Source organism: Ornithorhynchus anatinus, chromosome 12, assembly GCF_004115215.2.
Source record: "Ornithorhynchus anatinus isolate Pmale09 chromosome 12, mOrnAna1.pri.v4, whole genome shotgun sequence".
In the NCBI taxonomy this organism is placed as follows: Eukaryota; Metazoa; Chordata; class Mammalia; order Monotremata; family Ornithorhynchidae; genus Ornithorhynchus; species Ornithorhynchus anatinus.
Genome location: NC_041739.1, coordinates 38,437,125 through 38,452,401, shown reverse-complemented (window position 1 = coordinate 38,452,401; position 15,277 = coordinate 38,437,125). Strand labels below are relative to the sequence as shown.

The 15,277-nt window shown below is 56.1% G+C and overlaps 1 protein-coding gene across 1 annotated transcript in view; it reads left to right on the top strand.

Moving 5' to 3' along the window:
• Positions 1-7,661: 7,661 nt before the first annotated feature.
• Positions 7,662-15,277, top strand: part of HADH (hydroxyacyl-CoA dehydrogenase) — a 28,225-nt gene continuing 20,609 nt past the window's right edge. The window contains exon 1 of the mRNA XM_029076690.2: positions 7,662-7,864. Within this exon, the coding sequence (XP_028932523.1) occupies positions 7,694-7,864 (171 nt within the window). The 5' untranslated portion in view covers positions 7,662-7,693. The remainder of the gene's footprint in view (positions 7,865-15,277) is intronic.

The following is a 15,277-nucleotide window of genomic DNA, read 5'->3' as shown; positions in this document are numbered from 1 at the left end:
TTTTTGCTCCTGTCATAATTTTCTTCAGTGTCTAGCTTTTACTTCCCCAGAGCTAAAGGACCGAGTTGTTCATCGTGCGATAGCTGTCATTTAGGAATTAGCGTGGCCTGATGGAGAGAGCTCGGGCTTGGGAGTCAGAAGGACCTGGGTTCCAGTCCCGGCTCCGCCACTATCTGCTGGGTGACCTTGGGTAAGTCCCTTATCTTCTCTGGCTCTCAGTTACCTCATCGGTCAAATAGGGAGTGAAACTGTGAGCTTCATGCCGTGTCCAACGTGATAACTCGGTATCTACCCCGGGGCTTAGAACAATGCCCGGCACATAGTAAGCACATAACAAATGCCGTAAAAACATAAATAAAAATAAATCACTAAAAAGGGAGGACGTCTACGGGTTGGCCAACTGCAGTTGGAGAAACTTTTCCTGGGAGAGCGGTGCCGTTGAATGCCGTAGGGGCCTCGGGCCGCTAACAAAGGCTTTCGGGCGACCTGTGCCCTGAGGAACTGAACGTAGCGAACGAACGTGGCTGCTGATTTTTTTTTTCTTCGCGGGGCCATTCACGCTCTCTCGTCCCTACCAGCCAGCTTCCCCTCGAGCCCGGGGGTGTGCCACAAACGAGGAGATGAGTGGGGGGTTGCAACTACGATTATGATTGCGTACGCAGTCGTTTTATGGACGGAAGTTATTTGTGGCCAGCGACTGCAGCAAGCACTGGACTCGGCCTTCGTGCCGCATACCAGCAGTTGGTTGCCGGGATAACCTGTTAGCCAGCTATTTTCAGGGTCCGCCACAGCAGGCCGCCTCGACCTCTCTGTGGTCAGAACGAGCACGGGCCTGGGCGTCTGCGGGGACCTGGGTTCTAATCCCAGCACGGCCACCTGCCCGCTGTGTGGCCTTGGGGAGGTCACTTGGCTTCTCCGGGCCTCAGGTTCCTCGTCTGTCAAAATGGGGATTCATTATCTGCTCTCCCTCCCTTTTAGACTGTGTGCCCCAAGTAGGGGTGATTATCTTGTACCTGCCCCAGCGCTTAGTACGGGGTTGGGTGCAGAGTAAACACTTAAATCTAATAATAATAAAAAGCCTTCAGTGGCACAGCCCCAACAGGCCCTTCCCCGACTGCCCCACGGTGAGGTGCAGGTCAGAGTTTGGTGCAGGAAACTTAAGAATACCGTGAATCGGAATGATTGAGCCCATTTTTATCTCCGTCAACGTATAGTTTGTCTCTTAAAGAGATTCTGTGCTCACGGAGGGGTCACGTTCGGACCGTCTGCCCTGTCGAGGTGTGTGCAAGGTGCACAGAGAAGCCTTTGTTGTTCAACTTTGTAATACGGATGTATTTTAACGGGGGCTTTTTTAGGGAAGCGGAGTGGCCTTAGTGGAAAGAGTGGAAAGACTGAGATTCAGAGGCCCGGAGTTCTGATCCCAGCTCTGTCGCTTGCCGGCTGTGTGACGTTGATTTCAGTTTCCTCATCTGTTAAATGGAGATTAAATACTGGTTCTTGCTCCCCTAGAGACCGTGAGCCCCGTGTGGAACAGCAACTCTGTCGGACCCGATTACCTTGTGTGTGCCGCAGTGCTTGGCAAAGAGTAAGCGTTGAACAGTCGTTATCATGAATAAATTGACTTGCGTCTGCTTGGCCAAGAATTGCATTCGTGGTGGGTCATTTTATCGGCGGGTGTTTCATACCCCACAACAGCTATCCCTTTGCGTTCTTTACCGTTTTAAATCACTTTTAATGACTGCGCAGTGTTATGGAGTCAGATTTGGTGAATCGTAGATGTAAGCTCCTAGAGGGCAGGGACACCGTTCTCGGGTGCTTGCTGAATAGCACATTAACCTTTCAGGTACTACCGAAAGCTCCCGAGAATATTCTCGTCGAAAACAAAATGGTGGTGGGGGGTCGAGGCGGGGCAAGAAAGCGCCGTGGCCTTGATGTGTTGGGCCCCGATTAACTGCTTTTGGTTTTTCGCTCTATTCGGCGTGGCTGGTTATTCTTGGCCCTCGGGAAAGGATTTCTGTTGAGGATTCGTCAGAGGGAGTGAGCGATAGAGAGGCCGTGACCAAAAAAAACCTGGTCACTAGGCTGGGGGGGGCGGGCTTCAGGAGGGTGGGAACGGGAGTTCCCTTTGTTCAGCTCCTGGTGGGACTGAGCTCTGAACACACTCGACCCCCATCCCAGGAAGGAGGATCGCTAGCAAAGTCCCGCGACTGGGAGGGGGAAACTCTTCTTTTCCCAGAGTCACTGATGGAATCGGCATTCCCCGTCTGGCCGAAGGGCAGACGTGCTCCCGGCAGCCTGAAAAAGAGCAATTTTCCGGGTAGGCCCCAGAACTCCTCACTCTGTGAAGCGTTCATTCAATCATATTAATCGAGCGCTTAGTTTGTGCAAAGCACTGTGCTAAGCAGTTGGGAGAGTACAGTAGAGCACCTACGTAACAACAGACACATTCCCTGCCCACAACGAGCTCCCGGTCTAGAGCAGAATGGCGTCTCGGTGTGGGATGAGCCCGTGACCTCGGCTCTGCTCACATCCCCACCAACGGGGCCAAGCCCCTGGCTGAGCAGAGTTAGTCAGCCGGTCAGTTCTATTTTTTGAGCGCTTACTGTGTGCAGAGCGCTGCACGAAGCACCTGGGAGAGCGCAGCATAACGATATAACAAGCTCCCTGACCACAGTGAGCTTACCGTCTAGAGGGGGAGGCAGCGCTAATTGAAAGAAATACACTACAAATATGGATGTGAGTGCTGGAAGGGGGCAACGCATGAAGGGAGCAAGTCAGGGCGAGGCAGAAGGGAGTGGGAGAAGAGAAAAGGAGGGCTTAGTCAAGGAAGGCCTCTTGGAGATGTGCCTTCAATAAGGCTTTGAAGGGGGGTAGAGTATTATTAGTATTCATTCATTCGATAGTATTTATTGAGCGCTTACTGTGTGCAGAGGACTGTACTAAGCGCTTGGAATGGACAATTTGGCAACCGATAGAGACCGTCCCTGCCCGTTGACGGGCTCACGGTCTAATCGGGGGAGACAGACGGACAAAAACAAGACAACCTAAGCACGATAAAGTCAGGATTATTATTATTATTATGAAAACTGCCAAATTTCTCTTAAGACTGCAGAATTTTCATTTCTCTCATGTCTTAAGCACGATAAAAGCACCATTATTATTATTATGAAAGCAGGTGCTTAGGAGTGCCACTCTGTCTCTCCTCACTGCGGTCCATACTTCACTCTGCTGCCCCCAGATAGTTTTTCTACAAATACATCCCGACAGTGTTTGCCCGCTCCTCATTCATTCATTCAATAGTATTTATTGAGCGCTTACTATGTGCAGAGCACTGTACTGAGCGCTCGGAATGGACAGATCGGTAACAGAGACAGTCCCTGCCCTTTGACGGGCTTACGGTCTAATCGGGGGAGACACAGACAAAAACAATATTAATAAATAGAATCAAGGGGATGAACATCTCATTAAAACCTCCAGCGGTTGCCCGGCCACCTCTGCGTCCAACAGAAACACCTTGCCCTCGGCTTTAAAGCGCTCAATCACTTCGCCCCCTCAGCGTGGCTCAGTGGAAAGAGCCCGGGCTTGGGAGTCAGAGGTCACGGGTTCGACTCCCGGCTCTGCCACTTGTCAGCTGTGTGATTGTGGGCGAGTCACTTCACTTCTCTGGGCCTCAGTGACCTCATCTGTAAAATGGGGATTAACTATGAGTTGATGACCCTGTATCTACCCCAGCGCTTAGAACAGTGCTCTGCACATAGTCAGCGCTTAACAAATACCAACATTATTATTATTATTATTATTACCTCACCTCGCTGATCTACTCCAACCCAACCCGCCCCATTTTCTCCTCTAACACCATAATGCCAATTTACTCGTTCTGTCTTAATCTCGCCGCCAATCCCTCCCCTCCATCCTGCCCCTGACCTGGAACTAACTCCCTCTTCACGTCCGCTAGATCACCACTCTTTCCCCACCTTCCAAGACTTTAAAAAACACGCACCCTCGTAGCGCAGCCCACTCGGACAAGCACCCGTGGTACCGTTTCCACCTTAATAATAATAATAATGCTGGTATTTGTTAAGCGCTTACGATGTGCAGAGCACTGTTCTAAGCGCTGGGGTAGATGTAGGGTCATCAGGTTGTCCCACGTGAGGCTCACAATCCCCATTTTACAGATGAGGGAACTGAAGCCCAGAGAAGTGAAGTGACTCGCCCACAGTCACCCAGCTGACGAGTGGCAGAGCCGGGATTCGAATCCATGACCTCCGACTCCCACGCCCGGGCTCTTTCCACCGAGCCACGCTGCTTCTCTAAGTACAGGGGCAGATGAAAGGTAATCAGGTTGGGCGCGGTTCCTGTCCCGCGTGGGGTTCGCAGTCTTCACCCCCATTTTACGGACGAGATAACCGAGGCCCAGAGAAGTGAAGTGACATACCCGAGGTCACCCGGCAGACAAGCGTCGGCGCAGGTGTTAGAACTCAGATCCTTCCGACTCCCGGGCTCGTGCTTTATCGCCTGGGACCTGCTGCTTCTCGATACAACCCAGTGCTTTAAACAGTGTCTGGCGCGTAGTAAGTGCTTAACGGATACTTTCATTCGTTCACTCGTGCAGTAGTATTTATTGAGCGCCTACTATGTGCAGAGCACTGTACTAAGCGCTTGGAATGGACAAATCGGCAACCGATAGAGACGGTCCCTGCCCTCTGAGATACTATTTATAAATGCAATGCAATCAGGTGAGACAGTCCCTTTCTCTCATGGATTAACGGTCTAAGAGAGAGGGTGAAGAGCTGTTTTATCTCCATTTTACTGATGTATTTGTATGTATTTTTAATTTATTCATTTATCTGTGTATTTATTGATATCAATGTCTGTCTCCCCTTCCGGACTGTGAACTCGCTGTGGGCAGGAATGGGTCTATTTGTTGTTCTATTCATTCAATAGTATTCATTCATTCAGTAGTATTGATTGAGCGCTTACGATGTGCAGAGCACTGTACTAAGCGCTTAGAATGGACAGTTCGGGCCACAGATAGAGACGATCCCTGCCCGACGACGGGCTCACGGTCGAAACGATGTGACGAGCGCCGTTCCAAGTGCTGGGATAGCTACAAGATGATCAGGCCGGACACGGTCCCCGTCCCCCCCGCTCCCAAGCCCTTCGTACAGCGCGTCGCACAGAGTAAGCGCTCGAAAGATGTGATCGGACGAATCGAACGAGAGACGTGGAAACTAAGGTCCGGAGAAGTTAAGTGACTTTCATTCGTTCATCCATTCGATAGTATTTATCGAGCGCGTACTGCGCGCAGGGCACTGTACTAAGCGCTTGGAACGGACAATTCGGCGATTCGACTCGCCCCGGGCCGCCCAGCAGGCAAGAAGAACCCAGGTCCTCTGATTGCCAGACCCTGCTCTCTCCAGTAAGCCACGCTGCATCTCACGCTGGGAACGGTCGCTGGGTCGCAGTCGTTCAAATGGGTTCTAATTCGGACTCCACCGTGTGTCTAGAGCTGCATGAACTTGGCCAAGTCACTTCCCTTCTCACCGGGCTTCAGTGACCTCATCTGTAAAATGGGGAGAAGCAGCGTGGCTCAGGGGAAAGAGCCCCGGCTTGGGAGACAGAGGTCTCGGGTTCGAATTCCGGCGCCGTCACATAGCTGTGTGACCGTGGGCGAGTCGCTTCACTTCTCTGGGCCTCAGCCGTAAAAGGGGGATTAAGACGTGAGCCTCACGTGGGACAACCCGACGGCCCCGTATCTCCCCCGGCGCTTAGGACAGTGCTCGGCACATAGGAAGCGCTTAACCGATACCGACATTATCATTATAAAGCTTGCGAGCCCCCCTGGGGGACAGGGACTACGTCTAACCTAAGCACCTTGTATCTTCCCAGGCTCAAGCTCCATTTTCCAGATGAGGTCACTGAGGCCCAGAGAGGTGAAGTGACTTGTCTAGGGTCACACGGCAGACAAGGGGCGGGAAAGGGCCAGCGGCGTTTGGGGAAGCGGAAAAGAACACGGGTTTGGGAGTTAGGGACTGTGGGTTCCAGGCCTGGAGAGCACGGGCTTGGGAAGCAGAGCTCGTGGGTCCTAATTAATGTGGGTATTTGTGAAGCGCTTACTAGGTGCCGAGCACCGTTCTCTAAGCGCTGGGGGAGACACAGGGGAATCGGGTCGTCCCACGTGGGGCTCCCGGTCTTCATCCCCGTTTTCCAGATGAGGTCGCTGAGGCCCAGAGAAGGGAAGCGACTCGCCCACAGTCACCCGGCTGACAAGTGGCAGAGGCGGGATTCGCACCCATGACCTCCGACTCCAAGGTCCGGGCTCTTTTCCACAGAGCCACGCTGCTCCTGCAGGGCCTCACTTCTCTGGGCCTCGGTGGCCTCATCTGGAATTATTATGTTACGTAGGTATCTGTTAAGCGCTTACTATGTGCCGAGCACTGTTCTAAGCGCTGAGGTAGACACAGGGGAATCAGGTCGTCCCACGTGGGGCTCACAGTCTTAATCCCCATTTTACAGATGAGGTCACTGAGGCCCCGAGAAGTTAAGTGACTTGCCCAAAGTCACACAGCTGACAAGTGGCAGAGCCAGGATTCGAACCCATGACCCCTGACTCCAAAGCCCTGGAAAACGGGGGTGAAGACTGGGAGCCTCCCATGAGACAACGTGGAGCGTGGCTCCGGGGCAAGAGCCCGGGCTGGGGAGTCAGAGGTCGTGGGTTCGAATCCCGCCTCTGCCACTCGTCAGCTGCGTGACCTTGGGCGAGTCACTTCCCTTCGCCGGACCTCAGTTCCCTCATCTGTGAAATGGGGATGAAGACTGGGAGCCTCACGGGGGACAACCCGATGACCCCGTGTCTCCCCCAGCGCTTAGAACAGTGCTCGGCACAGAGTAAGCGCTTAACAAAACAGCGTGGCTCTGGAGTCAGAGGTCATGGGTTCGAATCCCGGCCCGGCCACTTGTCAGAAAGCGTGGCTCAGTGGAAAAGAGCCTGGGCTTCGGAGTCAGAGGTCATGAGTTCGACTCCCGGCTCTGCCACTCGTCAGCTGTGTGACCGTGGGCGAGTCACTTCACTTCTCTGGGCCTCAGTTCCCTCCTCTGTAAAATGGGGCTGAAGACTGGGAGCCCCACGTGGGACAAGCTGATTCCCCTCTATCTCCCCCAGCGCTTAGAACAGTGCTCGGCACATAGTAAGCGCTTAACAAATACCAACATTATTATTATTATTATTATTATTAACAAAGACCATAATTATTAACAAATGCCCTCGTGATGATTATCGGCCCCGGGGCGAGGAGCGCGGCGCCCTCTAGCGGCCGCCAGCCCGAGGGGCGGTGCCGGGTCACGTGCGGGGCCACGTGCGGAGCCCGGAGGGGAGCGGGGCCGGGTCACGTGCGGGCCAGGGGGGCGGGGCCGGGGGGCGGGGCCGGGCTCGACCCTCCTCCAATGAGCGAGCGGCGGCGGGGGACGGTTTGGAGGGGAGGGGGGAGGGGCGCCGGCGGCCGTCCAATGGCCGGCGGCCCCGCCCGCCGTTGGGTGACGTCAGGGGGCGGGGCCTGGGGCGCGCCTGCGCCGCCGCCCGCTCGCTCCCGCCGCCCGCTCGCTCCCGCCGCCCGCTCGCTCCCGCCGCCCGCTCGCTCGCTCCCGCCGCCCGCTCGCTCCCGCGGGTGTCTCCTCGTTGGCCGGGGCCGGGGCCATGGCGCTGGGCGGCCGGCAGTTGTTGCGCTCGCTGGCCTCCTCCGCCTCCGCCTCCGCCTCCGCCTCCTCCGCCTCTTCCACCGGCGCCGCCGCCGCCTCGGCCAAGAAGATCCTCATCAAGCACGTCACCGTCATCGGCGCCGGACTCATGGGAGCGGGCATCGCCCAGGTGACGGACACCCCCCCCCCAGGACTGCCCCCTTCCCCCCCCCCCAGACCTCCCCCCTCCTCCCAGATTTCCCCCCTCCCCCCCCAGGTCTCTCCCCCAGATATGTTTCCCCCCCCAGATATGCCCCCCCCAAGATATGTCCCCCCCCGGTCCCCCACCACCAGATAATGCCCCCCTCCAGGCCTCCCCCCCCGATATGTACCCCGCCCAGACCTGTCCCCTCTCCCCCAAACTTCCACCTCCCCCCCCAGGTCTCCCCCCCCCAGGTCTCCCCCCCCAGGTCTCCCCCCCCCAGATCTGTCCCTTCCCCCTATCTGTCCCCTTCCCCCCCATCTGTCCCCTTTCCCCCCCAGATCCGCCCCCCTATCTCCCCCTGCCACTCCCCCAGATATGTCTCCCCCTCCAGATATGTCCCCCCCAGGTCTCCTCCCTCCCAGAAATGTTCCCCCCCCCAGGCATGTCCCCCCAGATATATCCCCTCCAGGCCTCCCCCCCAGATATGTCCCCTCTCCCCCAGACCGCCACCTCCCCCCCCAGGTCTCCCCCTTAGCCCCCCCAGGTCTCCCCCCCTCCAAGCTCTCCCCCCCAGATATGTCCCCTCCCCCCAGACTTCCCCCCCCCCAGATCTGTCGCCTCCCCCCCAAATCTGTCCCCTCCCCCCCGATCTTCCCCTTCCCCTCCCCCGCCGGGCTACCTTCCCCCTTCTTGCTAACCCCCTTCCCCCTTTAAAAGAATAATAATAATAATTACTATAGTATGCGCGAAGCCCTTCCTAGGAGCCGAGGGCCGTCCCGAATGGCGAAGCGGGTAGGAGGCCGTCGAGGGGTCCCACGCGGGGCTGACGCTCTTCATCCCCATTTTGCAGCCGAGGGGACCCGAGGCCCAGAGCAGGGAAGGGACGTGCCCGAGGCCCCACGGCGGGCGAGGGGCGGAGCGGGGATCGGAACCCAGGCCCTCCGACTCCCAAGCCCGGGCTCTTGCCACCGGGCCACGCCGCCCCTCGGGGTTGATTCGACGGTCGCCTGCTGGGGACCGCCCGGCGTCTCGGGCCCCCCGGTCGACGGAGGACGGAGGACGGAGGACGGGCTGGACGCGGTCCCCGAGGCCGCCCAGGAGGGACTGATAATAATGATGTTGGTGTTTGTTAAGCGCTTACTACGTGCAGAGCGCTGTTCTAAGCGCCGGGGGAGATACAGGGGAACGAGGTTGTCCCACGTGAGGCTCTAGGTCTTCCTGCCCGTTTTCCAGATGAGGGAACTGAGGCCCAGTGAGGCGACTTCCCCACAGCCACACGGCTGACAAGGGGCAGAGCCGGGATTCGAACCCATGACCTCCGACTCCCAAGCCCGGGCTCTTTCCACCGAGCCACGACTAGGATCTGATCCCCGTCTTCCCGGCGAGCAGACGGGCACAGAGACGTGAAGCGACCTGCCCGGGGTCCCACGGCAGCCGAGGGGCGGGCGGGATTAGAACCCAGGCCCGCGCTCTTTCCACCAGTCCACCGTCGACCCCTTAGATCCGCAAGCCCCCCCCCCCCCCCCGCCCCCGGCCTTCGCGGACAGCCACAGTCGACGGTACGTGCTCGGCGCTCCGTGCCGGGCGCTGTACCGAGCGGTCGGGAGACCGCGACCTCTCCGTTTTGCAGCAGAGGTCAGGCGGAGCCTAGTCGGGGTCACCGTAAGGAAGGTCATCGGGTTCCTCCCGGGACGGCTTTCCGTGAGGGGGATCCGTTTCGCTCCCGGACTTGGTTTGGATCCGATCCATCCCGTCCTGGAAGCGAAAGAGGGTTGGAGTTCCCGGGCGGGGGGAGACGCATCTGTCGGTTGGGGGGGGGGGGGGGGCGTGTGTCGTACACGCCCTCCGCGCGTAGCCAAACCCAAAATGGTCACGCGAGCATCGCCGTGACACGTGGTCTTCGCTGCCCCTCTGCCACGCTCCGGGGAACTTTGGATAAAAGACCGGGTGCCAGGTGCTGGTGAAATTTAATTAACAAGCCCGGCTCTGTGCAAACTCCTTGTCGGCAGATTAATGATAGCGTTGGTGTCTCTTAAGCGCTTGCTATGTGCCGAGCACCGTTCTGAGCGCTGGGGGAGATACGGGGTCATCAGGTTGTGAGGCTCACAGTCTTCATCCCCATTTTACGGATGAGGTAACTGAGGCACGGTGAAGTGACTCGCCCGCAGTCACACAGCTGACGAGGGGCAGAGTGGGGATTCGAACCCGTGACCTCTGACTCCCGAGCCCGGGCTCTTTCCACTGAGCCACGCTGCTTCTCTAAAGAATAATAATAATAACGTTGGTATCTGTTAAGCACTTACTATGTGCAGAGCACCGTTCTAAGCGCCGGGGTAGATACAGGGTCATCGGGTCGTCCCACGTGAGGCTCGCAGTCAATCTCCGTTTTCCCGACGAGGTACCTGAGGCACAGAGAAGTGAAGTGACTCGCCCACAGTCACGCCGCTGACAAGCGGCGGAGCCGGGATTCGAACCCGTGACCTCTGACTCCCGAGCCCAGGTCCTTTCCACCGAGCCACGCCGCTTCCCTATTCATTCCCTATTTATTGAGCGCTTACCGTGTGCAGAGTACTGTACGAAGCGCTCGGGAGAGTACGGTGGAACAACAGACACATCCCCTGCCCACGGTGCGCTCACAGTCTAGAGGGGGAGGCAGACGTTGATATAGATAAATAAATAGATAAATTGCGGTTGGGAGGAGGCGATGAGTGAAGGCACAGGAGCGGTGCAGACGGGAGCGGGAGGAGGGCTTAGTCAGGGAAGGCTTCTTGGAGGAGATGGGCCTTCAATAAGGCTCTGAAGTAGGGAAGAGTGTTTATCAGATAGGAGGAGGGAGGGTATTCCGGGCCGGAGGGAGGACGTGGGCGAGAGAGAGGTCGGCGGCGAGATGGCGGCACGGTGAGAAGGTTAGCGCTTGAGGAGCGAAGCGTCCCGGCTGGGCTGAGGTAGGAGAGTGATAATGTTGGTACCTGTTAAGCGCTTACTATGTGCCGAGCGCTTTTCTAAGCGCTGGGAGAGATGCAGGGCAATCAGGTCGGCCCACGGGAGGCTCCCGGTTAATCCCCATTTTCCAGATGAGGTCACTGAGGCCCAGAGAAGCGAAGTGACTCGCCCACAGTCACCCAGCTGCCGAGCGGCAGAGCCGGGATTCGAACCCGTGGCCTCTGTCTCCCAAACCCGGGCTCTTTCCACCGAGCCACACAGTAGCGCGATGAGGTAGGAGGGGGGCGAATGTGCTTTAAAGTCAGCGGTGAGGAGTTTTTGTTTGAGGCGGAGGCGGACGGGCAACCCCAGGAACCGGGCGGGGGGGCGGGGGGAAACGGTCTGAACCTTTTCGAAGGAAAATGATCCGGGCAGCGGGACGGAGTACGGATTGGAGCGGGGAGAGACAGGAGGCAGGGAGGCCGGCAAGGAGGCTGCTGGAATAATCAAGCTGGGAGAGGGTAAGTGGTCGCTTCATGCTGCTGCTCCTCCTCGAAGCAGGACGAGCTAGTGCAGAGAGCGCGGGACTGGGAGTCAGTGGCCACTTGCCTGCTGTGCCATCTGGGGCCATCCCTTCGCTTCTCTGTGCCTCAGATCCCTCCTCTATAAAATGAGAGTTAGCTGTGTGACTGTGGGCAAGTCACTTCACTTCTCGGTGCCTCAGTTCCCTCCTCTGTAAAATGGGGATGAGCCGCACGTGGGACAGCCTCATTCCCCTCTATCTCCCCCAATGCTTAGAACAGTGCTCTGCACGTAGTAAGCGCTTAACAAATACCAACATCATTATTATTATTAATCCCCCTAGGCTGTGAGCCCCTTACGGGAAAGCCACTCTGATCTGATTTCATCGTCTCTGTCCTCTAGGCAGGAAGCTCCTCCTCTAGTCTGAAAACTGGTTGTGGGCAGGGAACGGGTCGGTGATATTGTTGGGTCGTCCTCTCTCGAGACCTTCTTTTTTTTACGGTATCCCGCACACAGTAAGCGCCCAGTAGGTACGATCGATTGGTACACCGGAGCTCGACACGTAGTCGACTCTTAACCGATACCGCTATTAGTAGTAGGGGCTGATGGTAATAATAATATAATAATAATAATAATGTTGATATTTTGTTAAGCGCTTACGTGCAGAGCACTGTTCTAAGCGCTGGGGTGGACACTAGGGGAATCAGGTTGTCCCATGGGGCTCACAGTCTTAATCCCCATTTGACGGATGAGGGAACTGAGGCAACGAGAAGTTAAGCGACTTGCCCACGGTCACACAGCTGACAAGTGGCCGAGCCGGGATTCGAACCCATGACCTCTGACTCCAAAGCCCGGGCTCTTTCCACTGACCAGCCTATCCACCGTGCCTCACTCTTTCCCTCCTCCCTAGAGCTCCCTCCCCCCCCCCCTTACCATCTGGCAGACCTCTGCTCTCCCTATCTTCAAAGCCCTGCTAAAATTTCATCTCCAGGAAACATTTCCCACCCTAGTCTCTCCTCCCTCCGTCCTATTTTTTCCCACCCAGCTGCTCCACTCACGTGTACAGATCATTACCGCACCACTTATGTACAGCGATCAACGGTGTTGCAGTGCTTAGTACAGTGTCTGGCACCCAGTAAGCGCCCGACGAGTACCAGAATCATCATTTATTGTCGATTGCTTCTCCCGCCGGAAGGTCTTTTTAACGTCGGTCTCCCCAACTGGACCGTACGTTCCTTCAGGGCAGGGATCGTGTCTTGTTCTGTCGGGCTTCGGTGCTCTCTCGAAGGCCTACAGTGCTCTGCACAAAGTAAGCACTCACCTACCGCTGATTCGATTGATTTCTGTTGAAAAATACTATTGATTCGATTGATTTCCGTTGAAAATACAGGATACTTTCACTTTAATTAGATCCTGAAGTCTGATTTAGCCAAGTTTGAGAGAAAGCAGAGGGTCATAGAATGGGAAAAACTTTCAAATGGTTCCTCAAGGATGGAAGAGAATCCTCCGTATTCTCACAGATTTAGCATTTTGTGCCATTTGGGTACTATCCGTTATTCCATCGCGAAGCGCCTGAGGCAGCGATAAGAACTGTGTTATTTTTTGAAGCTCTACGTGCTCTAAGTGGCAGGATAGATACGATTCGGTCGGGTTGGACGCAGCCCTGTCCCACGTGGGGCTCACAGTCTGAGGGAAGGCCGGATTCCCATTTTACACTTGACGGAAGCGAGACACACAGAAGTCCAGGTCACACTGCGGGCAAGCGGGGGATCCGGGGGTTTAAAACCCAGGTCCTCTGCCTCCCGGGGTCTTTCCTCTAGGCCGCACTGTGCTAAAAGGAAAGAATAATAATAGTAGTGATGATAACTGTGGTATTTATCAAGCTCTTACTCTATCAAGGTCAACACAGTCTAGGAGGGAGAAGAGGTATCGAATCCCTATTTTACGGAGGAGGGAACTGACGCCCAGAGGTGAAGTGACTTGCCCGGGGTCACCCAGACAAGGGGCAGAGCGGGGATCAGAACCCAGGTCCTCTGAGTCTCAGACCCGCGCTCTTTCCACTAGGCCACGCTGCTTCCCGAGAATAAGAATCCGACCATTGGGATGCACGTCGAGGTACCGAGATCTGGGGGCTTGTCTCAATCAGTCAGTCAATCAGCGGTATCGATCGAGTGCTCACTACGTGCAGAGCTCCGCACGGAGCGCTTTGGGGGGGGTACAAGACAACGGAAGTAGCAAACGTTCCCTGCCCATGTCGAGTAGTAGGATTGTCCTCTGGGTAGAAGATGATGATACGTGATGCCCCTGGCATCTCAACTACTTCTTTAATGTAGCAGATGAATGAGAAGATCTCAGCTCGGCTCCTCCAAGAAGCCTTCCCTGCCCAAGCCCTCCTTTCCTCTTTTCCCACTCCCTTCTGCGTCGCCCTGTCTCGCTCCCTTTATTCGTCCCCGTTCCCAGCCCCACCGTGTACATATCTGTAATTTATTTATTTCTAACCTCTGCCTCCCCTTCTAGACTGAGCTCATTGCGAGCCGTGAACGTGTCCGTTATGTTGTTGTGTAGTACGTTCTCGAGTGCTTAGTACAGTGCTCTGCACCCAGTAAGCGCTCAATAAATCGACTGACTCCTGATGACCGCACCCCCTCGCCCCAAATAAAGATAATAATAGGGATGTTAAGTGCTTACTCTGTGCCAGGCTCTGTCCTAAGCGCTGGGGTGGATACAAGCAAATGGGGTGGGACACCGTCCCTGTCCCAGGTGTCTTAATCCGCATTTTACAGATGAGGTAACTGAGGCACAGAGAAGTGAAATGACTGGTCCAGTGTCACACCGGGTGATCCCGGTTACTGTGCCCAGGGGAGCCCGGATTTCTGGGCCTCTGGGGTGTCAGGAAAGGATGTCCAAGATTTGGTAGCCCGAGCTTGGGCGGGGCGCGTGTGCTCAGCCCGATTCGGCCACCCTAATGGATGGGTGGGACAGCTTTTCTTTCCTCGTAGTGGGTCGGCCTTGCAGTGCGTTTCTTTCTCAAGCCTCCCACGTGCTTTAAAAGCTCCCGAGTAGCATCAAATGTTTGCGCGGGTCGCCTCGTATTTTTCTTTAGAACTTCCTCTTACAACCATAAAACCGGGAGTAAAAAAGGGAAAAGGTCGGCACCGACCGTAGCCGCCTGCGGATCCTGTCGGAGAAAAGGCCCCTGTTTTTGTCCCGGGTTGGGCGTAATCTCGCGGAAAGCCAGAAAAGCAAAGATCTTCACGGTCACTGAAGTCAGTAAATACGGCAGCGGGGTTCAAGGTACGACATTAACAGGAGATAATCGCAAACCCGGGGTCGCCGAGACCTAGAGCGGCAGCGGAGCCGGTGCTGGCCCATCTCCAGCTGTTCTGCGATCGGCGGGACCGGAGAAGCGGGGACGATTTAAGGGAAAGGTTACGAAGCCTGCCAAGAGAGCGGGCCCGGGGAGATAGCCTCGGTGAGGTATGAGGAGGGAGCCGCGGGAGGGTGAGATTGGGTCCGGGAGGGGGGAACGCCTCTGACGGAGAGTCTCTTACCAGCCGAAATGCTTGGTCTGTAAAAACGCGGGCGCACACCTCTTCCGACCCTTGAAGCAATTAATCACTGGTATTTACCGAGCGGGTTTCGCGGGTCGAACGCCATCCTGAGCGCTCGAGAGAGTCCAGGACAACAGAGTGGGAAGACGGGTTCCCTGCCCCGAGGACGCGACGGTCTAGACGGGCATGAAAAGAAGTTATGGATATGTATGTAGGAGCTGGGGGGAAGATGAGGTGACTATCACATGTTTAAAGGATGCAGAACCAAGTTCAGTGGCGATGCAGAAGGGAGAGGGAACGGGAGCTCGTTCCTTCTGTCATTAATGACTATGTCGTTTATTCTGTCATAAATGACAGATATGTACGTGAACGGGGGAGCCCAGGGCGTCGTCTGGGAAGGCCC